General features: G+C 37.5%; 2 protein-coding genes across 7 annotated transcripts; one reads left to right on the top strand and one right to left on the bottom strand.

Moving 5' to 3' along the window:
- The first annotated feature begins 1,475 nt into the window (after positions 1-1,475).
- On the top strand, positions 1,476-21,306 carry LOC18429333 (cytochrome P450 90D2). Of its 4 annotated transcripts, none has more exons than XM_088861348.1 (9): positions 1,476-1,917; positions 4,166-4,493; positions 16,298-16,447; positions 16,932-17,213; positions 17,642-17,731; positions 17,838-17,916; positions 18,260-18,366; positions 19,992-20,113; positions 20,998-21,306. In XM_088861348.1, the coding sequence occupies exons 1-9, from the start codon at positions 1,727-1,729 to the stop codon at positions 21,107-21,109; spliced, it is 1,461 nt and encodes a 486-aa protein (XP_088717474.1). In that variant the 5' UTR covers positions 1,476-1,726; the 3' UTR covers positions 21,110-21,306. The 4 variants fall into 4 exon arrangements, with proteins under 4 accessions (XP_088717474.1, XP_088717476.1, XP_088717475.1 ...); XM_088861350.1 differs by having other exon boundaries at positions 16,932-17,378; XM_088861349.1 differs by having other exon boundaries at positions 2,086-4,493.
- LOC18429332 (ribosomal RNA small subunit methyltransferase, mitochondrial) lies at positions 19,741-25,168 on the bottom strand. Of its 3 annotated transcripts, none has more exons than XM_020664399.2 (4): positions 24,655-25,168; positions 22,965-23,655; positions 20,288-20,356; positions 19,741-20,152 (listed from the first exon to the last, which is right to left on the bottom strand). In XM_020664399.2, the coding sequence occupies exons 1-3, from the start codon at positions 25,057-25,059 to the stop codon at positions 20,334-20,336; spliced, it is 1,119 nt and encodes a 372-aa protein (XP_020520058.1). In that variant the 5' UTR covers positions 25,060-25,168; the 3' UTR covers positions 19,741-20,152; positions 20,288-20,333. The 3 variants fall into 3 exon arrangements, with proteins under 3 accessions (XP_020520058.1, XP_006838681.2, XP_088717479.1); XM_088861353.1 differs by having other exon boundaries at positions 20,084-20,152; positions 24,777-25,040; XM_006838618.3 differs by having other exon boundaries at positions 19,741-20,356.
- Between the last annotated feature and the right edge of the window lie 137 nt (positions 25,169-25,305).

The following is a 25,305-nucleotide window of genomic DNA, read 5'->3' as shown; positions in this document are numbered from 1 at the left end:
AAGATTTATAGTATTGAAAAAATATTTTTCAAAACTATTCATAGAGACGCTGTACTTTGATTGTTTGGAGCCTCACCCGTCTACAAACTTTTGTCTTTAAATATTTTAGAAGAAATAGATAAGAAACTGGAAAAAATCCATTAAGTTAGTGCTTTTCCCCGGTCCTCGTGCACCTCCCGGGAGGTACAGGATGATATGATACATGCCGAAAGTGGAGAAGCGGAATGAGAGAGAGAGAGAGAAAGACGTGGGTTGGGGGAGAGAGAAAATGAGTTTAGAGAGAGAAAGAATGAGGCAGTGTACAGCGTTGCAGTGCGGAAGGTTCGGTGACAAGGACGGCACATTCCCCCCCTCTCTCTCTCTCTCTCTCTCTCTCACTTCCCAATTCAAATCAAAAGGGTCGTGGTCTAAAAGCTTCGCTGACCGCGACGGCGCCGCTTCCATTATTTATTTATGGCTTCACATGAATCGCATCCCTCTCGCCCGACACATCACCCAAGCCCCACGAAGCTAGCATTTATGCGATATTACCATTCCACCCCTCTCAGGCCTTTTTTTTTTTCCAATTTTTAATAGAAAAAGTTTAAACAACCAAATTTTAGGCCATTCAAAAATTTATAAAAGAGGTTATTTTTACGTCTAAATATCTTCAAATTGATTATCTCAACGTCAAGATACATAAATATAAAAAAAAAAATTCAAATTTTAAAAATAGCTCCTCTTGTTGGGACAGCCAATTTTCAAGACTGTCTAAATAAAATGGGCACCGGCTCTCCGATAGGCAGTGCCCCTACACTAACCTTGGCTTAACCCTCTAGCCAAAGTTTGTGGCTCAAGCACTACCTTTTCAAGGACATGCAGGACCACGGCTGGAAATTTTATTACGAAACAAATGGGAAATGAGATGTGTTTGTTTATTTCTCATAGAAAATCGGGATTTTATAGTACTGAAAATTCGGCTGTACAATTGTATATGATGGATAAGTTTTTGTCCATTTCAACATTGCCTAAAACGCCCCTAATTACTGAATAATTAAGTTGACTAAATGAACCCCACTAATAATTCAGAACAAGTCTATCCCTTCCAATAATTAAAATAGATGCAAGCGAGGAGCCATCACCATCCACTAGACATCATCACACACGAGCATGTAATATCAATGGTGCAGATGTCATGCTGATGTCCGCATTTTAATAAGATCCATTGTAACCAAGGGCTGGCAACTTGCCTAGCCCTGGAACAGGTTTAAATTGGTCATTTCTCGGGCCTCGACCCTAACAAGGTGCTTCGGAACACTTGGTTGGGCCGCATGGCCCAAAATGTTTTTAGATCCTCTCCTTGAGTTAGAAATTAAAAATGTAACATGGAGGGTATCGTCATTTGAGGAAAAGAAAAGAAGTAGTATGGTAATTCTGATGTCTCCCCCGCGCACGAGCTGAACCTTAGATAAAGAGTGGACAGCGAGGAGGCCGTCGTCTAGGAAATAATAGGTTGCAGTTGCAGTTGCAGCATTTAATGAAGGCATGGAAGCCATAGATTTTCAGAATCTCTTCTTTTTTATTGTTTCTGACTCTTAATACTCTACCTTCATTCACCTCTCTCTCACTCTCTCTCTAACAACCCTTTATTAGGAAGAGAAGAACGAGAAGAAGAGCTCTCACTCTCTAGAATTAGAGCCCACTCTCTAGAACACTACCATCTCTCTCTTTCTATAATAGCTCAACAATGGTTTGGGTGGTTTTGGGCGCGTGGTTCGCAGTGATTTTTTATTCTTGGTGGTGGTGGGGGACGAGAAGGGGTCCAAAAAACGTGCCCAAAGGCTCTCTTGGATGGCCTTTCATAGGAGAAACCCTAGACTTCATGTCTTGGGGTTACACAGCAAAGCCAGAGGCTTTCATGGAGAAGCGCAGCTCACTGTAAGTCCCAACCTCTTTCGGTTTCTCTCTCTTTTCGACGTTTTGAAATCTTAATCCACATGCAAGTCTTTCTCTCTCTACTTTTTGCTCTGAATCTCATTTGTTTTTTATTTTATTTTCGCGCTGAATATTGAATCTCAAATATTTCTCCTCTCCCTACTGTCTCAGAGGCACGGACAAATGGTTCACAGTTGCATGTCTTTCACCGTTTATGCAACTCACTCTCTCTCTCTCTCTGTAATTTTTGCTATGACTCTCTCCTTTTGATGGGAAGATTTTGAGGATCGCCAATGAATTGCATGCACATAAACCGACGCATATATGCATGAACCACTGTGATTTCGAGTAACACGTCGATTCTCTTTCAAAAGATGGCTCCTTCCTCTTTCGATATCAGCTTCAATCAGTTAATCGAGATCGTAATGTTTATGTTTTTCTCTCTACTTTATGGGTTGCAAATTACAAGTAATACTTTCTCTCTCTACTTTCTAGTTGCTTCTTGCGAGGCTGGTTTGTTTACAACTAAGAGACTGAATTTGCTTTTGCTGATCGGTTGGCCACCCGAACCAGTTGGTGGCAATCTTGCTTAATTGGGCCATCACCACTCTGTCTGTGGGGTGCCATAATTAAATAATATGGGTGCCCAAAGCAGTCCTATGTGATAAATAATGAAGAAATATAGTGATAAATAATGAAGAAATATATATATATAGCAGCCGACAATTTTAGGAAAGAAGGTTAGGGAGATTATGTGAAAATTTCGCAAGTGCCCCTCTTACGAATATATTCCATGTGAGTATATTCTAATTTTGGTAACTTATAAATGGGAAATTTTATCAAAATAACTAACAGATAAAAAACTGTTTAATATTTTGCCAGCGTCTTTTGATTTAATTTCAAGACAAATAAAATTTGTGTAAGAATTATATAATCTTAACCATAGATTAACTAGACAAATATGAATTATGATTTTGATGAAAATGGTTGTACGAAACATAGGCAGATTTATCAAAATATAACTAATGGATGGACTATCTGGCATTTAACCCATTTCTTTTGATTCAATGGTTGAGAAAGTGTTAAACCGTAGATTGTTGAAATTATGGGTGCATTTTGATGAATTGTTTTCTTTTCCCTTCTCGTCGACATTTTCCTTTAATTTCACCTTTTGAAAATAGTAAGGCATATTTGGACAGTCTTTTTTCAAGTTTTCATAGATACGTACGATCGACATTATTTTTTAAACTGTAAATTTTAAATATGAAAATATATTTTAAGGCTATCACGAAGATTTTCAATATTAAAACTACATTTCTCGACATTATTCGAAGATGCAGTATACTTTGATCGTTTAGAGCCTCGGTTTTATGCAAACCGCCGAGAGTGTAAGAGAGAAAAAGAATAGGTTAGAGGAAGAAAGGGCATGAGAGAGAGAAATCAAAGGATAGGTTAGAGAAAAAAGGGGCAAAGTAAGGGTAACGTATCTCTGAAGAGAGAGAGAGCGCAATCAAAGGTAGGTAAGTTAGCTTGAGAGAGAGATTAAAGTTTTTATTTCAAGGATAACATGCGTTGTGACAAATAATTCACTGTGATCTTATCATTTGGAGTCGGTCACGGATCACGTTAGCACTCGGAAAAGGAAAGAGTCAGTCACGGACAATACGAGTGACAAACAAACCTAATTAATAATGGTTACGACTTTAGAAAGAGAGATCAATCATGGGGTGATTTGAGTGAGAGAGAGAGAGAGAGATTCAACATCGCATATAGTGTACAATGAAAGATTTAACATAACATCGAGTACAATAATTGACACTAATCTTATGTTAGAGAGAGAGCATACGGTGGATGTATAATTGAGATTGAGACTAGTGATTTGAAAAACGGAGTGTCACATGAAATCACCCAATCCGACTTGGGTATCAGTCATCCAGTTTCAGCTCTGTATGTATATTAAAAAAATGGCCGAGTCTCGAAGGGAACTTGAGGTTTCACATGATAAAACGGTGATTCGGATCGCCGATTTATTGATTTAGATGGGTTTTTGGTCGGTTCACTGTTTTTCACGTGTTTGTTTTTTATGTTCATTATTTTTTCTGTACAGTAAAATGGTGATCTGGCCGCCGATTCACCCATCTAGATGGGTTTTTGGGGTGATTGATCTCGGTCACCAATCTGTTTTTAAATCACTTATTGAGACTGATGTTATGATATGGAGTGAGTGAAAATTTGGGATATGAAATTGCAGATATGGTAAAGTATTCAAGACGCACGTGTTTGGACGTGCTACAATCGTGTCCACGGATGCGGAGGTGAGCAAAAGTGTGCTCCAAAACGATGGTCGCATATTCGTCCCGTATTACCCGAAGTCCCTGACCATGCTCATGGGTGACCCTTCCATACTCCTCATCAACGGTGCTCCTCATCGTAAGCTCCACGCCCTCCTCTCCTCTTTCTTCAAATCTCCCTCCCTCAAAGCCCAGGTCGCACGTGACATGGAGCACCACCTCCACCTCTCTATGCCATCCTGGTCCCAACGCTGCTCCCCCCTTCGCATTCAAGACCAGGCCAAGAGCGTACGTCTCTCTCTCTCTCTCTCTTTTTTTGGAAGAGTCTCTCTCTCTCAATTACACCTTTTTAATCTCTTGTATATATCTTGCTGTCTCTCACGTGGATAGTGACTTTTATGATCTCTCTCTGTTTTTTAAAGTTTTAAAGACCTTATATTTTTAGGAAAAAGTTCGTATAACGCACCCAACCTCATGCTATGGAACTGAGGTGCACCTCGAAAAGCCGTAGACAAAAAAGTGGTTGCAAAATTTAAAAAACTAGTAATTAATTATCTCTATCTCAACTCTTAGATATATAGATATATAAAAGAGATTCAAGTCTTAAAAATTATGTATCTTGTAATACATAATTTGGACGGTTTGTTTTCAAGATTTGAAAGTGTTTATTGATGTGTTCAACTTGCATCAATTTGGAAGATTTAATTTTTATAATCAGGGGGTGAAAATTTTTATGATAGCATAAGAGTTTTCAACATTGGGACATACTATGATTAAACTTATTAAAGCATATGCGGATTTGTATAATAAATTGGGAACAAGAGAATGTGAAAATGATGTCTTCAAACTAGCAAAATTGAGAGAGGAAGTGGATGAATCTAGATCATGTTAAATGCATTAAGCGTGAGGATCAAAGGATATTGGTGAATGATAATGAGGTCAACGAAAGGTTGTGATTGTATTTTATAACATTGTTAAATGACAACCACTATAGGAGCACAGCTTTATGATTAACCTTTGACATAAATGATGTTGGAGGCTATAGATACATTCGTAGGATTAGAGTATCTGAAGTGAAAGAAGCTTTGAGTTAGATAAACATGAGAAAGGCTTTAGGACCAGTTGGTGTCCCAATAGAGGTTTGGAAGAGTTTGGGTGAGATTAATATATTCTAGTTGAACAAGCTATTTAACAAGATTTTGAGAACAAAGAAAATGCTATGCAAATGGATAAAAAAAAAATATTGTGGTACCTATTTATAAGAACAAATAAGACATACACAATTGTACGAACTACAGAAGAATTAATTTATAAGCCACACTAAGAAGTTGTGGGAGAGTGATTGGGCAATGACTACGACATGAAATGAGTCTGTCAAAAAATCAATTTGATCTTATGCCAAGGAGGTCAACAACGGTGTTTAGGTGAAAGATAAAAAAACCTCTACATGACCTTTATTAATTTAGAGAAATCATACGATAGGATACCTAGAAAGTTAATTTGATGGCTGTTGGAAAAGAAAAAAGTCTCTGGAGGATCTATTGACTCGGTGAGAGATATGTACGAGCGAGCGCTAATTAATGTGAGGAACTAATAAAGAGACAAGTGAGTTTTCTGTGGTAGTAGGCCTACATCAGGGGTCAGCTTTGAGTCCGTGTCTCCTCCTTGTTTCGTTATGGATTCCATGCATTGACACGTTGAGTAACGTGGTATATATTGTTGGTGGACGATATAGCTTTGATTGATGAGGCTAGAGATGGCATCAATATAAAGTTAAAGCTTAGGGGAAATGCCCTAGCATTTAAAGGTTTTAAAGTTAGTCGGACTAAGAATATATGGAATGCGAGTTCAGTGGTGATAGGAGTGGAAACGATGAATTAATAAAGATCGATGGTCACCTAAAACATGTTATTTTTAATATCTTAGGCCAATAATCCATGAGAATGAGAGATCGAGGAATATGTCACACATAAAATTAGAGCAGGACGGACGGAGTTGAGATCTGCTTCCAAAATCTTATATGTCATGGTATGCCAATGAAACTGAAGAGGACGTTTGATAAGACAACTATACGGATTAGCAATGCTCTATGGGACGGATGTTTGGCGGCCAAGAAACAATATATCCATAGAATAATAGTAGTTGAGATGATGATGTTGAGAAGGATAAGTGGCAAAAAAAAGAAGATAGAGTTCCGACATGAATATATCATAAGGAACTTAGGCCTGGCTCCTATACATGAGGAAAAGTGGACTTAGATGTTCTAGCCGAGTCCCGCATCTACCTAGAACATCACTGGTTAAGTGGGACGATTTGGTTCAAATGGAAGGTTCCAAAAGGGCAAAGGAAAGGCCTAAAAGGATGTAGATGGAATCAGTGATGAGAGATGTGGAGACTTATGGTTTAATTGAGGGAATGGCTATTGGCAAAATAGAATGGAAAAATAAGATTTGTATAGCCAACCCCAAAGAACTGAGATAAGGAGTACATGATGATGCTGGCGATATAGATTGAGATCGAGATGAACAATTAGATGATATTCTCATACATGAAACAAAAATTTTCGATTGATTTTTTAGGTGGGGCTTACTCTTATGGTACACCATGTGGGCATCCACCATCCCTTCTCGATGAATGACGGTAGAGATAAATCACACTGAGGCAAATGTATGTAAATACTTGTTTATCAAAAAAAAAAAACCCATAAATACTCGTTCAGGGAAACTACATTTTCATTTGGTATATGATGGTGATCATAGCATAACAAGTAGCTGTGAGTATATTCTTTGGGAGCGACAGATTCCTCTTGATTTTCGCTCATATTTGGAGGATGAAAATCCTCAGAGGGCTTCCAAGAAGAATAAGAAGAGTACGAAATAGTTTGAATTTTCTATTTATTTTTTGAGGCTATTTCAGATGTTTTATTTGTTTATTTCATTGTTGGACCAGTTAGGGACTTTTTAGATATTTTAAATATAGGTAAGGAGTTCAGTTTCAAGTCATACTTAAGTAAGGACCTTTTGATCAAAAGTTAATTGTATGGATAAATATTATCTAAAACAATAGTTTTCTAATATAAATAAGGGCATGGAACGGTTGAGGAGGCACTCACGTAAAAGATGCCTCAGGCTTGAGGCTTAGGTGGGAGAAAGCCTTATGGTTTTTCAAAAATTGCTTGTGTCAAAATATCTCCATAGACCTTATTTTCAACTTTCATGTCTTCCCAAACCTAAAATTTTTAAACCTATCTTCTAACCCCCTAAATAACTTTGTCTATTTTTATTCCAACTTTTTACCCAAAATTTTTTTAAAGACATCTTTTTTTGACTCTCACTCTCTCACTTGTTTCAATCTCTCTCCACAAATCTTCCCAAGCCCTCTCTATAAGCTGGTAATAAGTCATAGAAATTGGGGTTGAAGCGACATGCACACGGAAGAAAGTCGCTGGATTTCTATAAATGAACTTCAATGTGGAATTAAGGGAGAGCATTTCAGTGGGTACTCCTATTGAGTCTGTTCCTTCTCTCTCTCTCTCTCTACCATTCAGTTCCATTTCCTTCTCTCTCTACTGTTTTGAAACTCTCTCTCTACTTTCTCTCTATATTGAAATGAGGCCTAATAGTAGCATTAATACCACGGCTGCTTCAGCAGTGCATTCTCCATGGCACTCTCTTGTGCCTTATTTGTTTGGGGGCCTTCCTGCTATACTTGGCCTTATAGCATTTGCTCTCGTGATATTGGCCTGCTCATATTGGAAGCTCTCTCGTTATTTTGAGAGTGGGGAGTTAGATTTAGCAAAGAACAATGGGAAAAAGCAGGGAAAACCCATCAAGGGTTTACCAGATTTGGACTAGGCCGGCGTTCTTGGGTGGAGAGAGAGAGATGGAGGGGATGGAAAAAACGGAAAAGAGAGATAAAGAATTGGGGGAGATAAAGAGAGAGAGAGGTGTTTGGGAGGTTGAGAGAAAGGGAATCATTTCAAGAGAGAGAGAGGGGTTTAAAAAAATAATGCCTTTTTTAAAATTGTGTGGGCCAAAAAAATTAGAAAAAAATGAATAAAATATGTTTAGAGGGTTAGGAAATATAATACAGTGAATTTCTATGTAGTAAGATAGGTTGTGCAATCTTAGGTCAATGGAGAAATGAAAGTTGAAAATAGGGTCTATAGAGATATTTTCCCTATTTTCTATGTTTCTTCAAGTTCTCTACATCAAATTGGTATCAAAACCCACATTATACACATAAGGTATTGTAGCAGTTTTTGGAAGGTACAATAGCAGCTTATGAAAGTTACTATAACATAATACAGACGGTATTGTAGCGAAGGTTTTTTGTGCCCTCGATCAACAACAAAGAGGGAAAGTTATAGTGGAGTCTAGAGTTTGCTGGTTTTGGCAGAAGTTTTGCTATAACAACCTATCTGATTTAAGTAGTTTTTGTTTATTAATTGTCTAGGGTTTGTGATTTCGTCAAACCCATGACAACAAGAAGGGACCGTAGAAGGGTGATTTTTATGGATCCACTCTGAGATCTCAGAGATGAGTGAATTAAGGAACTTGAAAAACAATTTCAGCAGCTCACTGGTATTAGAGGTGATGAAGTCGAGAAAAGTTTTTAGTTGGTGAAGCAGAAGATGACTGAGGCACTCGTGTTGGTTCTTCCAAACTCTGAAAAAGTCTTCGAGTTGGATTGTGATGCTTCGCATGTTGGAATTGGTGCAATGTTGAGCCAAGAAGGTTGCCCTATTACCTTCTTCAGGGAGAAGTTAAATGACACCCACTGACGGTATTCTCTTATGAATGTGGAGTTTTATACTATTATTGAAACCTTGAGGCATTCGTGGCCTTACCAAATTCAAAGGGAATTTATGTTCTCAAATCGTGAAGCATTGAAGTATATTAATGAGCAACATAAATTAAATCATCAACATGCTTGATGGGTCGCTTATTTGCAAGAGTTCATTTTGTTACTCGGCATAAGCTAGGCTCTCAGAATAGAGTGGCAAATACTCTAAGTAGAAGGTTGACTCTATTAACTACCATGACAACTGTTATTACCTGGTTCGATTTTATGAAGCATCTTTATGCAAATGATGATGACTTCAAGGACATATAGGACCAGTGTTGCGATGGAGTCATTGGGGATTTTCTTATTCAAGGTGGATTTCTCTCCAATTGAAACTGCCTTTGTATTTATGCATGTTCCCTTAAAGAAACCCTAATAGCAGAGCTTAATGGGGGAGGTCTTGGTGGACATTTGGTTGAGACAAGACCATAGTATTGGTGGAGTCTAAGACCTACTGGTCAAAATTGAAGAGAGATGTTGTGCGATTTGATGAGAGGTGTCGTACATGTCAACTGGCTTAGTGGCCAAGATAGAATACCGGGCTTTATTCTCCACTTCTTATGCGACCTTGGGAGGATGTTGGCATGGATTTCGTGCTGGGACTTCTGTAGACTTAGAGGTATGGATTCTATTCGTGGTAGTGGATAGATTCTCAAAGATGGTTTATTTTATACCTTGCAAGAAGACTTTGGATGCCACACATATTGCTAACTTGTACTTCAAAGAGGTGGTGAGGCTGCATGGTGTTCCAAAGACAATAATCTCAGATCGGGATACAAGTTTCTCAGACATTTTTGGGGAACTTTGTGGAAGAAATTGAGCACTCAGTTATAGTTTTGTAGTGCTTATCAGCGGCTGACAGATGATGAGACTGAAGTGGTAAATCATACTCTTGGCAATCTTTTGAGATGTATTGTGAGGGAAAAGAAGAAACAGTGGGACGTAACATTGCCTCAAACCGAGTTTGCTTATAATAGTGTTTGCAATAGATCTGTTGGTAGTAGCATTGCCTCAAACCGAGTTTGCTTATAATAGTGTTTGCAATAGATCTGTTGGTAGGAGTCCACTTGAAGTAGTATATGGGAAAAACCTACTCACTCTCTTGAGTTGGTTCTTATCCTGGCCAATGGGGAGGGTCATGCAATTGTTGAGGACTTGTTTGAACAAATGAAGAGAGTGCGTGAATAAGTGTGTGCTAGTCTAAAAGCCAATACAACCAAATACAATAAAGCAGCAGACAAGCATCGCCGTTTCATGGCGTTTAATGTGGGAGATTGGGTAATGGTGTACCTTAGGAAGGAACGACATCTAGTGCAAAATACAGCAAGTTGAATGATCGCAAGGCAGGACTGATCAAAATTTTGAAGAAGATGGACAACAATGCTTACAAGGTCACTTTGCCTTCACATATGGAGACTTTGGGCATCTTCAACATTGCTAATATGTCAAAGTTTCGTGATCTGGAGGTCTGTGAAGATGAAAATGTGAACTTGAGGGCGAGTTCTCCTCAACTCGGGGACAATGATGATGGTGATCAGAGCACAACAAGTAGCCAGGAGTACCTTCTTTGGGAGCGATAGATTCCTCCTAATTTTTGCTCATATTTGGAAGATGAAGACCCTAAGATGACTTCCACGTAGAACAAGAAAAGCAAGAAATAGTTTGATTTTTTTTTTTTTTGGTTTTGAGGCTATTTCAAATGTTTAGTTATTTATTTCATTGCTGGTTCAGTTAGGCATTTTTTTAGATATTTTAATTAAAGTTGGGGAGTTAAGGTTACCTTCATCAAAAAAAAAAAAAAATGTAAAGTTAGGGAGTTTAGTTTCAAGTTATACTTAAGTTACTACTTTTTGGTCAAAAGTTAATTGTATAGATATTAGATAAATGTCGTCCAAGACAATAATTTTCCAATATAATAAGGGTGTGGAAGGGCTGGAGAAGCATTCTTGTATTCCTCTTTTAAAAAAAGAAAAGATTTTGTTTTGGAAAAAGAAGCCCAAGGCTTGAGCCCCCTATGTGGGAGAAAATTTTAGGTGTTTCTCCAAAATTGCTTGTGTCAAGGTGCTTTTTTGCTAATTTTCTATATTTCTTCAAGTTCTCTACATTAGAATCTAATGGTTTGGATGGTGATGGTGAGAGAGTAAGAAGCCCATTATCGTCTGAGCCCTAGGCAGTCAATGGTGATTATAGTGACCACATGTTTCATGTGGTCATGGATCATAGTCTTACTTTCCATTAAAGGAAATAGTTTGCCATGTATAATCACCACATGTTTCATGTGGTCATGGATCACAGTCTTACTTTCCATTAAAGGAAATTGTTTACCATGGAAAATCAAACAGCAGTAAGAATCAGGTTTATTTCCCATGGAAAATCAAACAGCACTAAGAATCAGGTACGCTTTTGAGATGTTAGCAGTTGACGGTAGCAAAATTAAACTCAAGGTAGATGGTGTTTATCGGCTCAGAGTTACCTCAAATTAAATTTTGATGAAAGTTCGTTAGGTAAATTTGGGTCGGAGGGCATGGGAGGTATTCTAAGAGATTCAACAGGGCATGTGCTTCTTTCTTTCTGTGGACCCTGTGGCATTTCGTCAACCGTTAAGGCTGAACTTTGTGTTGTTCAACGGTTAAGGCTACTCAAAGAAAATAATTTGGGAAGATTCTGTATCGTTGAAAGAAAGTCCTGTAATGTGATTAATTGGTGCAATAAGGTTAGTAGACTTCCTTGGACACTAAGGTCTCTATGGGGCTGGGATTATGGATATTTGAGGAGTGTTGGAGGTGTCTTTTAAATAAGTCTATGGATGTATATTTGTGGAGTTTTGGAGGTGACTTTCCAACAAGTCTATGGAGAGACAAATAATGTTAGTGACGGGCTTCTAATTCTTTGCTTGTTGATAATGAACTCCTGTTGGAATGTAATTGTAACTTACATTTGATTTAATAATATTTATATGATCCTTGTCAAAAAAAAAAAAAAAATTCAACTCAAGTTTAGTTTGCCATTTACTTAAACTCGACTTTAATATTCAGTGGAAAGTGCAATTGAAAATCGAGTATGAAATAAAAGGCGAGAGTGATAGATGTCATGATGCCTCCACATGGTTTAAAAATGTGAAATAGGTGGCATGTCGCACGTTTTAATTAAATTCTCGGCACATGCACGCATATGCAATTATGCACCGCCCCTCTCCTTTTTGCTTGCGTGCACATATTTACATAATTGTACACCTACATATGCATATTTAGATGGGATATACATCATAGTTTTAAAACCTGGCCATTTCTTGTGTGGTTACAAATCGTTTGGGACCGAACCGGTTTTAGCATAGTATTAAGTCTCAACTCGATTCTGCCATCTTTTTCTTTTCTTTTTTTTCCTTTCTTAAAGCTTGTCTAATTAGGTTCCTTTTAATCTCCACCCTATGAACCCCTATTTTTATTTTTATTTTATTTTATTTTTTAATATTTTTTATATCACAGATCCATATGTTCTCTTTAGCAATCCGACATGTATTTATCGGGGAACAATCCATCCCCCACTAATCCGGGTTTTAAACTCTGCATCAGACCTTTAGTAATGGATACAGTGTATCACTTAGTGCAATATTCATTGGATAGGGTTGCAGTTCACTAAATTAGATTTATTGTGGCCAGAGTCGAAGACCATTAGAAAGATGGGTGTACTTCAGATGCCTCGTAGAAAAACCTCATAATGCCTTTTAGAAATTGAAAGTCGGAAAAAATAGGGCAGATCTAGTGGATATGTGAAGAGTTAAAATGGGTGGTCTAAAAAATGTGTTTGCAATTGGCCAAATTTTAAGGTTTAATTTTTTTTCGCTCATACTCATAATGATCAGTTTGCTGATTTTTTAGGGCAAAACTACATTTTGTAGTTAACTTAGGTTTGAAGTTGTATTAAATTTTCTACAACATGTATATGCAGTTGTGGCTTCATTAGTTACTTTCCCTTCACCTTTCATCCTTTTTATTACCTTGATTTTGAAAGCCCTCAAAGGACGAGCCATGATGGGTTCGAAAAAACGGTTGATGGGGCAATTTCCAATTTTGTCCCTTCATCTAGAGAACAATATTTTTTAGGAATTGCAGTTTAAACGCACCAGTAGATTTACCCAAAAAGAAAACTACACTAGTAGACATTAGATATTGGAACTTCAGATGTGAATAAATGAGGTTACCTTGGTATTGATATTTTCAAACATCAATGCCTCACTCAATGTTTAAGAAACACGAATTGGGTGGCGATGAGGGCACTCTTGGATTTCTGAGTTAGATTGCTGACTCCCAACGAGTTGGGCTAAGCATCGAAAAAAAAAAAGTTGCCGGTGCCTGATAGTGGCTCGAGTCCCCATATTGAAATGCCGTGTTTTTGGTGATCAAGGCGATTCCTTGATTTTGGGCTATCTGGAACTGGCACCGTCTAGGTTCTAGCAAACTCAAGCAATTTGTTTTTTTTATTTTGGGTGATTCAGTGGGGAAGACATGCCCCTACCTATTTTTTCAAGTAGATTATGAGTTTGCTTGTTGAAGGGATTAATGGGGTGGTGTTAACGGTAGGAATGAAAACCACAATGTAGTAACTAAGGTCTGGAGGTGCTACCACCATAAGCCCCAGCCCCTTTACCCCTCGGGCAATTTGTTTGAGCCGCCTATCTGATTTTTCATTCCTTGAGTTCTCTAAGTTACCTTGTGAGATATTTATGATTTTTTAATGGCAATATCTCATGGTTTTGAAATTTCACCATTCTCTCGTGAATACGCCTCTTCACATTGTATACTAGGATGCGAATGTTGGAAATGTTAAAGTTGTACACTTGCAAGAGCACACGATAGTTTACTCCCAAAAGATTTATTTCATATAATTTTTTTTTTATGAATTTAAGGATCCACTTTTGGAATCACCATGGAGATATTTTAAAAGAGTAATTAAAATTTGAATTGCTGAACACTTTGATGTCACTTATACAATATCTGTTCAATATTAGTATGAAATCAACTTTTTTAGGTACATATAGTACTTTTTCTTTATTGGAAATCGTTGTTAGGTGATCTTCGCCGACTCCAATTAGTAGGAAAAAGGCGTTGACGAGAATGATTTGTTAAGTGATATCCAAACATTTTGGGATCCGAAAAATAACGCCCATACAAGGTTTTATATGTGGGAGTTAGTGTACCACATGCATGTGATCCTTTCTTTGGGCTTGATAATTTTCCCTGTCTACAATGTACTTGTGCATCTCACAATGATCATACGGTTAGGCAAGAACTTACAGATAGGCACTACTAGCTCGATATGTCATTTCACTCTCACCCTTCACATGCATGAGCTAGTCAACCACTTGTGCTTACTTGAAGTATAGTGAAACACATGCTTGTACTTGTGTACAGAAGCACATAGAACTGCACACAACTGCATGTGAAAATGCGTGGGTCTACTTGTTAAGAGTATAGACACCTATCGCATGATAGATGGACTGTGTATAATGAATGGAGAAAAGTGTGTGTTGGCTTAGCTTGTGTTTACCGGTGATATCAAATTTGCTTCTCTTCGGCCGATGCTTCTGTATTTTAGGAATAAATCAAAGCGAAGTGAAGCTTAGTGTTGTCGATTCGATCGGATTTGGGCCATTTTGAGCTGCTTTATTCAGATTCGGGTTTTCTTCGGTCAGCAAAGAAATAGCTATATAAAAGTGTTTTTTTATTTTTTATTATTTGTAAATTTGTTCGATTATTTGTATATATTTTATATATAAATATCAAATTTATTTATATTAAATTTTTTTAAAAAGTCTGAAGACTTCTCTTGAATCGGTCGAAGCATCGAATTGCTTCATTTTTCTCATCAAACTGAAGAAGACTCCATAGCGAATCTGACAACATTGGTGTTAATCGTTAAACATGCGTACTTGTGCTTGTGTATAGGGTGCCTAGGGTGGCAAGCTTAGGGTGGCAGTGGGCCGGATAGCTCGGCCCAGCCCAAAAAACCTAGGGTTGGCCCTCAAATCGTGGCCCAAGGGTTGGGCATCCACGGATAAAGGGATAAGGCTATAGCCGGCCCAACTTGGCCTAGCCCTTTTTTTATTTTTTATTTTTAATTTGGCACATCCTGGCTTTTCCTGGCCTGGCCCGCCCTAATATCGGTATGGCCAAAGCCTCTTTGCCTCAGTCAAGGCTGGGCCAGCTCAATAGGGACTAGGGCCAGGGCTGGCCCAGCTTGTTGCATGTTGTATGTGTTCTTGGGGCATGTAAGATATGTTTGTTTTGCATGCATGACTAATGGTACAAACGAGAAAAACCAATTTTCATGTGCATTTTTTCAAATAAAAAAAATTGTTTTGGATGTTTTGTGCCAATAAGAAGGGATATGTCCTTTCCTTATGTTAATGAAAATAAGTATTTTGTACATATTGATCTTTTACCCTATTATTTTTGGCAAAAATGGGTAAAGTTTTTAACTAGCAGCTCCTTATTCCGAAGAATCAATATTTTCTTAATCACCTCGGCCTTGGCCCATGGCAAGTTACTAGGCCGAGTAATGCACTTCATGTTTAAATATTAAAAATAGATAAAGGGGTAAAAAATGGTTAAATTTTTTTATTTTACACATGAATAATTTAGAAAAAAGGTAAAAATAAAAATAAATAAATAAATAAATAATAATGGGATAAGGAAAATTTAGCTGGCCCCAAATAATTGGGATAAGGCTTGGATGATGATGAGATGATGGAATAAAAAAAATTGCTAATCATTTTAAAAACTATCAAAATAATCTAAAAAAGTTATTCTAATTATTTTTTATTTTTTAGTATTTTTATATTTTTTTACATCTTTTTTTGGTGCTTTGCAAATTGCCCCTAGAACTCGCCGCAACTCAGCCTCGGCTAGGCTAAGTCGTGCTACACTGTAAAGAACCCTTGCGTCCTTACCCCAAAAAATTGCTCATGATGTTGGCCATTGGCATTTACAAGTCCTGGCTGATATGTCCTTAGTCATCATCTCTCTCTCTCACACACACTCATAGACACACACACATGCATGAAAGATTCTCTCTTTCAAAACCTTCATCCGAAAATTCACACTTCTAGCTAAATGGTCTCAATATCTTAGTAAGTTGAGATAAAGTTTATGTCAGGAAGGAATGGTGGTATATGTAGAATGAATAGTTTTGTAGCGAGTAAAACTGCCTTCAGCTAGCTGTTGATGTAAGTTTGTTTTGTGATGCAGATGGCATTTGAAATTTTAGTAAGAGCCTTGATGAGTGTGGGCTCAGGCAAAGACATGAACTTCTTGAGGCACGAGTTCCGAGAGTTTATTGCTGGTTTGATGTCTTTGCCTTTCAACTTACCCGGTACCAGGCTACGCAAGTCTCTGCAGGCATGTTATCAATCATTTATTGACATATTTCTATTTTTGTCTTTTCGTTTGTTTGATATAGGAAATTTAGTAACAGACATTATCTCCTAATGATTAAATAATATTAAAATAAACTTATGTGTTTTCTGTTGAAAATGTGTCTTTGCATTACATGTAAAGAGAGAGGCACAAAATGATAAAATATAAATTTCAATTTGATCTCATTATTGGTTTCTTTGTTTCTGATACATGCCTGAATATGGAAACAAATGAAGTGAGATATTCATGTATAACTTAGGGATCGAGTATAGTAGCAGGAGAGTCCATTGAACCCCATGGTTGAAGAAATTTGTTGGTTTGCTAACAAACAATCGCGATTCTTCCATTAAAAGACAGATATTATTTATATCTTACTACGTATCAATAGAATGGGGATATTATTATGCAAATATATGGTCTTCTGATCACTTATATTTTCCTTCAATCGTGGTTTTAAATATCTTAGGCCAAGAAGAGGATCATGAAATTGGTACGTCAAATTATTGAGGAGAAAAGGAAGAAGAGGAAGCAAGGTTTGAATCCCATGGATGATGTTATAGACGTGCTAATCAACGATAGCCAACAAGATGCACAAGAAGAAGGAAATGAAATAGAAATGAAGGATGATCTTTCAATGGCTAACACTGTCATAGACATGATGATACCCGGAGAAGATTCGGTCCCTGTCCTCATAACGCTTGCCCTCAAATTCCTCACTGATAATCCTACTGCTCTCCAGCAAATGCGGGTTGGTACAAACTCAACCAAATAGTAAACACATGCATTTGGTGTGTATGAAATGTTTCGTAAGATTGAAATATGGCCAAGACAACTCCAGTGTCCTTCAGTTCATGCCTGGGCTGCAGCTATGATCTCTACACAGTCGTGTATATGTTTTCAGTACATGGCCTCTGTATGTTATCATTTCTTTACTATATGATTGAAAGCAAATAATCTAGCATTGGCTTGCTTGATATTTCCTACTCGGTGGTACTAGAAACTCCTATTGCCTATTCTTTCGCATATGATCTTTATTTGCATGCCACTTTCCTCTGTTTTCATAGCATCCCCGGTTTTGGTTTATTTTCCCAATTTGAGAATCATGTCATTTTCCCTCTCAACTGTGTTGTATGTGTGCATAAGAAGGATATATTTCATTCATATGTTTCTGTGCAGGAGGAGAATTTGAAGCTGAAGAGATTGAAAGCTCAGGCAGGTGAAAAGCTGTGTTGGACAGACTATATGTCGTTGTCGTTTACACAGAATGTAAGTTAAACTGATAATCGTTGTTTATATTACCTCTGAAAAAGAGATAAAGAAGCTTTACTATGCTTTATTTATTGTTCTCAAACCCCGTTCTTATTGTGGTTAGGTGATCACCGAAACTTTGAGGATTGGAAACATAATAAATGCGGTGATGCGCAAAGCTCTAAAAGACGTGGAGATCAAGGGTAAGCTATTTTTAAACTAAACACCAGCAAAAAGGACCATTTATTTTCTCTTTAAAAATGGCAGAAACTTCTGCATTCCTTTTTCAAAATTCTAATATGCCCTAGAGCATCATAATTCCTTCAGTATTATTGACTTTTTTATGAATATCCACATTACTCCACATTTATCGAAAACCATATACCACTCTAAGATAACCAAAGAATAATATTGTTATCTTACAGGGGATGTGATTAAGGACGGCGCATGTTTTGGGGTTTTCTTTACATTGATTCATAGATAAGACTGTTCCTGAAGTAGTGACTAGTTTCTTACCTAAAATTTGTCGGTTTCATTGGTTTTTAGGATATTTGATACCAAAGGGGTGGTGTGTGTTGACTTCATTTAGAGCAGTTCACCTAGATGAGGAAAACTTCAGCAACCCTTACCAATTTAATCCTTGGAGATGGAAAGTAAGTGGTTATGCAAACTTTTTGTATTCATCATCCCCTTCTATGAGATGTGGCAGCTATTTATTTCATTTTTTTTATGGCTGACTACGACTTGCAAAACGGACTTGTAAAGAGCGGTTATAACTTGTGTTTACTTTTTCAAGAAAAACCCATAATGTTTCATGCATTAGTGCTATGTTTTTGTAGGAAAGATGGAATATCAGGATTTAGAAATGACTGCATGGAACTTTCGTGCAGGATACAAAAATCCTTACGACGGTAGGAAGTTCAAAAAAGCATACCTGGACAAGTCATTTGATGATTTTACCATCTATAACCCACGAAGAAAACCAAAGGGTTTTAAGATACATCTTATGTGAAATATCCCTTTTTATTATATATTTTTTCTTTGAATTTTGTGAGCTAAATGTTGGAGGGAAAAATTATAAAATATCAATGATTCAAATTAGCCGAACTAAGACAGAGTATATGGAATGCAAGTTTAGTAATAATAGGATTAGAGACAAGGAAGTAGACGGTCAAGAAATAGCCGAAAAGAGTGCACTCTCAATATTTTAGATCGACAATCCAGAAAAAATTAGAAATTGAAGATCACACATAGAATCAGCTAGGTGGGCGAAGTGGAGATATGCAACAAGAGTTTCTTGTGATCGCCACATTACCAATGAAGCTGAAAGGAAAGTTTTATAGGACAATTGTAAGACCAGTTTTGTTTTATGGGGCGGAATGTTGGACGGTTAAGAAATAACATACCCATGAGTATGGTTGAGATGAAAATGTTGAGATGGATAAGTGGTAAGGCAAGATGAGATAGAATTCAAAATGGATACATTTGAAAGAACTTAGATGTAGCTCTAATAGGTGATAAGACGAGAGAAAATAGACTTAGGTCGGCTGGCTATGTGTAGCACAGATCTAGTGCAACACGTGCGAGTTGGGTCAAATGGAAAGCTAAAAAAAAGCAACGGTAAGCCAAAAAAAATATGGTTGGAAGTAGTGAGAAAAGATATGATGACTTATGACCTTATTGAGGGTATGACCTTTGATAGAGCAGAATAGCGGACCAGGATTTGTGTAGCCGAACCCAAATAGTTAGGGAAAAGCTCTGATGGTGATGATCATGAAATGATTCAAAATTTTAATAAATTTGAAAAAAGTGCCCTTTCTATAGACTATTCTAAAAATTGATTTGTGGATGAAACAATTTATTATTGTTCTCACAAGTGGTAGAATAGTCCTAAAAGGCACACTCTGAATTTTAGGTTTATTGTATGGTGCAATAAAGTTGGTGAATTGATATGTGGATGATGCAATTTATTAGTGTTCAAGCACTAGTTAGGACTTTCAGGCTTTCCAGCATATATGTCCTTTACATTTGTTTCATAAACTATTGGTTGATTCTTCCTTGTTTCTATCTATTCTCTCTTCATAGTACACAATGTCACCATATCTTCGAATGACAACATAAAATTGGCTGAAGGACGACAATTTTGTGGAAATATAGGACAATTGCTGCATTAGCAAGATTTAATATTTTAAACCTGAAACTCCAATTTTATTTATTTATTTCTTATAAGCTTGGCTGTTTTCTGAATGTAAAGCTGGTTTTGGTGATGACGGTGTAGGATAAAGAAGCTGGCGGTTTCACCTTCACTCCTTTTGGGGGCGGCTACAGGCTTTGCCCTGGCATTGAGCTCTCTAGGCTTGAAGCTGCTGTTTTCCTCCACCACTTTGTCACTTCTTTCAGGTATTCCTTTGTTTTGTAACCTTGGTTTTCTGCAGATATCTTCCCAAAAGACCTTGTTGAAGAAACAAAAAAGGAACTAAACGTGATACTCATGAGATAATAAATGCAACAATTCATATGAGTGGCCTCTCTTTTACAGAACCATTTTAATTGGCTTATTTTAGACAAGGATACCTTTTCCTAGGCCACTCCTAGTGACCCACCTTCCATTGCAGTTGGTTCAGTGAGCTTCAAAATATCGAGCTGAAAAAAGTGCACATAAAGATCACAACTCAAAGCAAGCACTGATAGCAAATCATTTGCGGTATATGAAGATAATTGACATCCAGACTCTCATTGATATTATAGAAACATATGCATTACAGTAATTTAGATTAGGATGGCATTTCCATAAGTGCGTCTGCATGAGCTACTTTCATCGCTATTCCATAACATCATGTTCTGATACCGACCAAAACAATACTGGACTGTCAACCAACATATCACTCTGTTCCTATGAAACACTATAAAATAGAAAAGGTGTTTGGATTTTTACCGAAGGAAGTTCCATGAGCTTGATATTTTAACTATATCAATCATTTACATGAGGAGGTGCTCATGTTCCCTTGTTTGAGGGTCATGATTGCCATATCTCAAGTTCTATTGAATCTCGAGATATACTGAAAAACTGTCGCTTTGGTTACACACTTTTGTGGTCTAGTAAGTCTTAATGAAGTGTATAACATGATATTCACAATTGGAACTTGTTAAGGGGGATTGTGAGTCCACTTTTAACATTGTTTGATATATAATCTACTTTTTCTTCCCTGAAAGGTTCAGTATTTGGTATGTAACTTGTGCTTGATATTTCTCACCTCACTTGATGTTCTTGGAAAACTTTGCAGCTGGGTGGCCGAAGAAGATTCAATTGTCAACTTTCCAACAGTCCGGATGAAATGTGGACTGCCTCTTACCCTAACACCCCTTCCTTCTTACCCATCCTTCCCTTCTCAATAGTCCAACTCTCTCTCTCTCTCTCTCTCTCTCTCTCTCTCTCTCTCTCTTTGATAGTTCATAATGTACAGCATCACCTACCTCCACGTCTTCTTTTTTTTTTTTTTTTGGAGAATGTTAATCACCAACTTCCATACCATTATAATGTATACGCAAACTATATATATGCCTAATAACATTTCATTTGGCATTTATCAAAATGCAATGTCTGGTATTGTTCTTTGATGTTATTTCCTCTCCAATGCTATTGCACCCTTTTTTTGAAAGTATAGAGAATGGAATCAATTTGCCCTTTGCAGTCATGTACGTCAATTGAGTATTCTTTTACTTTATTATTTTTTAAAAATGTTAAGAGTTTCTTTTGTTTTAAGGGGGCAGCACAATAAATGAGTTTGGCCTGGTAGCTGACAGCATTCTCCAAAGGTAATTTCTATCACCACAATTTCTTAGCATAAAATATAAAATAAAATAAAGACTATATAATTGATTTTAAAGCCATTGCATTGTCCTGGCCAATTAATACGCAAAAGTAATTTGTTTGATTTAGGGCAAGCCTAAAAGCTGGAACCAAAGTGGATAAAATGTTTGTCTGAAATCAACCTAATCTCCCATAGGATTGCCCATAAATCCAAAATGCTGCACAAGTTTCCCATGGTATTTCACTAGCGTAGTATTCACCCTTGGGATGGCAAACTGAACACAATCTGCAGTACGTACGAGTACGAGTACTTTGTTAGTAAACAGCACAGTTGGAGTATGTTAATGAAACCCTGAACTCCAAAAATGTGACAGCACAGTTGAAAGTATGTTATGAAAGTATGTTAATGAAACCCTGAACTCCAAAAATGTGAGTGTGATCTCTACCATATGACCAGTATCTCTCTTGGGCTTAATGGGGTTATTCGGTGCTGAATCTAATTCAGGTTAAGATCCTAGGTCACTTTCTTAATATTGGCAATGATTTTATGCAACTGCAGAACAGTAATATGAGGCAACAACTTTAAAAAACTATCTTATTGCCATTTGTTTGATCTAAAATTTGAAATATATATTTTTTTCGTTCTAATGAACAATCACCAAAAAAAAAAAAAAAAAATTGAAAATACAACTTAGAAAGTATTTTTTTAGCCCAGTTAACATAAACCGTTCATTTTGAAGAGATGCTTAGATCTAGATCTTAAAGGATTTTTTTATTTCCAAATTTTTTGGATAGCTTTATTGTCATTAGATGAATAATGTTAAAACAGAAAAAAATGATTTTGAGTTTATAAAACCTAAGATCTTGAAATTCACAAAATGAATGGTCTATATTCATTTTTGGAGGGGATTCATTTTGACCATATCTAAAGTTCAAATTGAACTTTTTTTTTTTTGGGAGATTGATTATTGAGATGAAGAGTGTGTGTGCAAAATTTGAGGTCATAAAAATACCACAAACATGATTTTTTAAAAGTGTCGTTGTATTATACTATGATACAACTGTTGCATTAGATCATTGCTTTAAATTTTAGAATTGCAATCTTTACATTGAAGAGTGAACAGACTGCCTAGTTTTGGATATCTAGCAACCCGAGGCAGTCACTTGATTTGGGACCATTCAGAACTGGCCCAAGTTCGTGCTGACTTTGGGGATTGTTGTCAATTTTTCAACCACTTGTTATTTAGAAGTGTTAAGGGTGGGTGACGTGATAAACAAATAGTAAATTCCAAGTTGTCAAACAAACCATAAGGTTTTGTATGAAGTAGAAGAAAACATGAAAAGTAAATGAACCAATCGTCACACAACACATGGTTCTCGAAACAAATATTTGGAATGGAACATGTGTGTGTGATAGATAGGGAGATATTCAAAACTAACCATGAAAACGTATCCCACCATTATTAAACATAGTCAAAAGATGCAGAAACTGATCAATGGAAAGCTTGGAAGGCCTCTTGTCCTCATAACCCCCATCTTTTAGCACACTCAATACCTTCTCCTTGAACTCGCTCACTTCCCCACCCTTCACCTCCACCCCCTCCCCCTCCTCCCCATCATCCTCACTCTCATCATCCTCAAAAACAAAACCACACTCATCATTCCCACCTTTCCTAACCATGCTCCTCCTCTTCATAAGCTCCAAAACCTTCTTCTTTTGCCTGAAAATTGCACCCAATGTCTTATTCTTCTTGCAGAAACAAGTTCTAGTAAACGCCCACCACTCCTTCAAATCTACATTTGGTTTAACAGAATTTGGAACAATCTTCACAAGCGAGGAGTCGACCTTAGGACAGGGAACGAAGTCACGTTTGCTCACACCCATTAAGTGTTGAACGTGTGCCACCAGTTGAACGTTAACAGCGAGGCGGTTAAAGGCCGAATCTCCGGGTCGAGCAAGAAGTCGAGATGCAAACTCTTTTTGAAGGAGAAGAGTGGCATTTCGAAAGGGTGTGATGGTTTGGTCAAAGAGTAACTTGGCGATAAGAGGGGATGATATACCGTAGGGGATGTTGGCCACACAGAGATCGAAGGGTGGGAATTGGGTCTTTAGTGCATCTCCAGATATGACCTGAACCGTTGTAAGCAAGAGTCAAATGCCATTATACCAGCCATAGGCCATTACTTCTATTGTCTGCTGTAGAGACCGTTACAAAGGCTTTAGCACTATTATGTACAGAATGATATGGTTTTACCACATGATGGTGTTGAGTTGTGATCAATGTCCAACATTTCAGACTCGGCTGAGACTAAAGTCAAGTGGACACATGTAGTGGCATCTTGTAAAACTATGATATTCTTGAGAATAGTAGTTTGAGTCTTTTGACAAGACCAGGATATGTCTTGGACAAGGCTCACCGAGACCCATCCTGGTCTGTGTCCTATATAAGAATTATGGGTGAATTTTCAAATAGTAGTTGTGACCATCAAAACGGCAGTGAATGGTTGCTATATCAGTAATGACTTCCAACTCTGTTTTTTAGTTGTATCATTTTCAGGGCATTGCTATTTGAACCTATCGTTGAGCTATGCGGAAAAACTAGAGTGCATCTTTTGATAATACCACTCATGTTTTTGGAGGGAATTGAGGAAAGCACTTTTGATGATGTCAAAAACATAATGTGAAAAAGCAATTCCCTATTTCCATGCCAACGCATTTCAACTCACCTCCGACCTCGGACTCAGCCCTGACCCGAGGCCAGTAGCTCAGCAATGTCCGAGTGCACTTGGCCAAGTAGCGAACAGGGCCAAAATGCACTAATAAATTTAAAACAAATCCAAAAGAAATTGTTTTAAAATAAAAGTATACACACATACACGGAGAGATATATAAGAATATCCGATACACTATCCATAGAATAAAAGAGAATATAGTGACCTATGGAAAATAGTTTTGTAAGGTACGAAAGTTTGGAAAATGTGAACAAGATAGGGAATTTATATATGCCATTGTACTGTATGTGTGTGGCTAATTTTGAAGTGTGGGGAGCTCTCTCCGCTGCTAAATTTTAACGAGTGGATAGGTCAGTTGAGAATTTTATCAAGCACTTGGTGGCCCTAGTGAGCTTACTGTTAACTGATGAGCAAGGCCTAGCATAGAGGCACGTGAGTTGAGCGCACGTATCATGCGCTGGTCGATCTCGACCGCGATGACATGGCGTACGTGGTGGAGGAGGGTGAGGGTGAGGTTACCAGTGCCCGGCCCTATCTCCAGCACCGTGTCGGTCCGCTCCACCCCAGCCTTGCCCACAATGGCGTCCAGCACGCGTTGGTTGGTGAGCAAGTGCTGGCCCCTGCTCCTGTGCAGGTACAAAGGCTCCTCTTCCGCCTCCGCATCCTTCCCTCCTTTTCCCTCTTGGCTCTCATTTTCGAATGGGTCGAAGGTGTTTAGTTTGGCAAAAGAACGAAACACGTGCCTTAACCTGGTATGGCTGAGAAGAAGATAGGGCCTTGGCTGGAATATGCTTCCTCGCATTTGTGTTGAGGTTCTGGGGTGACTGCTTTGCTAATAAAAATGGCTTTGATATTTGCAGTTACTCTTTCTTTGAATTACCCTGGTAAGAAATCCAGTTTTATTCTCACGATAATTAAAAAAAAAAAAAATTACCCAAAATTGTACTTTGTATTCAACTTACCCCCAACTTTAACTTTCTGTGTAACTTTTTTTCTCCAAAATAAAATTGCCATGCAAAAATCCCTTAACCAAATAACAAAAAAAAAA

The sequence above is a fragment of the Amborella trichopoda genome, chromosome 3 (assembly GCF_054954075.1).
Source record: "Amborella trichopoda isolate Santa Cruz 75 chromosome 3, AtrichopodaSantaCruz75HAP2 v2.0, whole genome shotgun sequence".
In the NCBI taxonomy this organism is placed as follows: domain Eukaryota; kingdom Viridiplantae; phylum Streptophyta; class Magnoliopsida; order Amborellales; family Amborellaceae; genus Amborella; species Amborella trichopoda.
The sequence above is the reverse complement of the archived record's forward strand: the minus strand, read 5'-3'. Positions and strand labels throughout refer to the sequence as shown.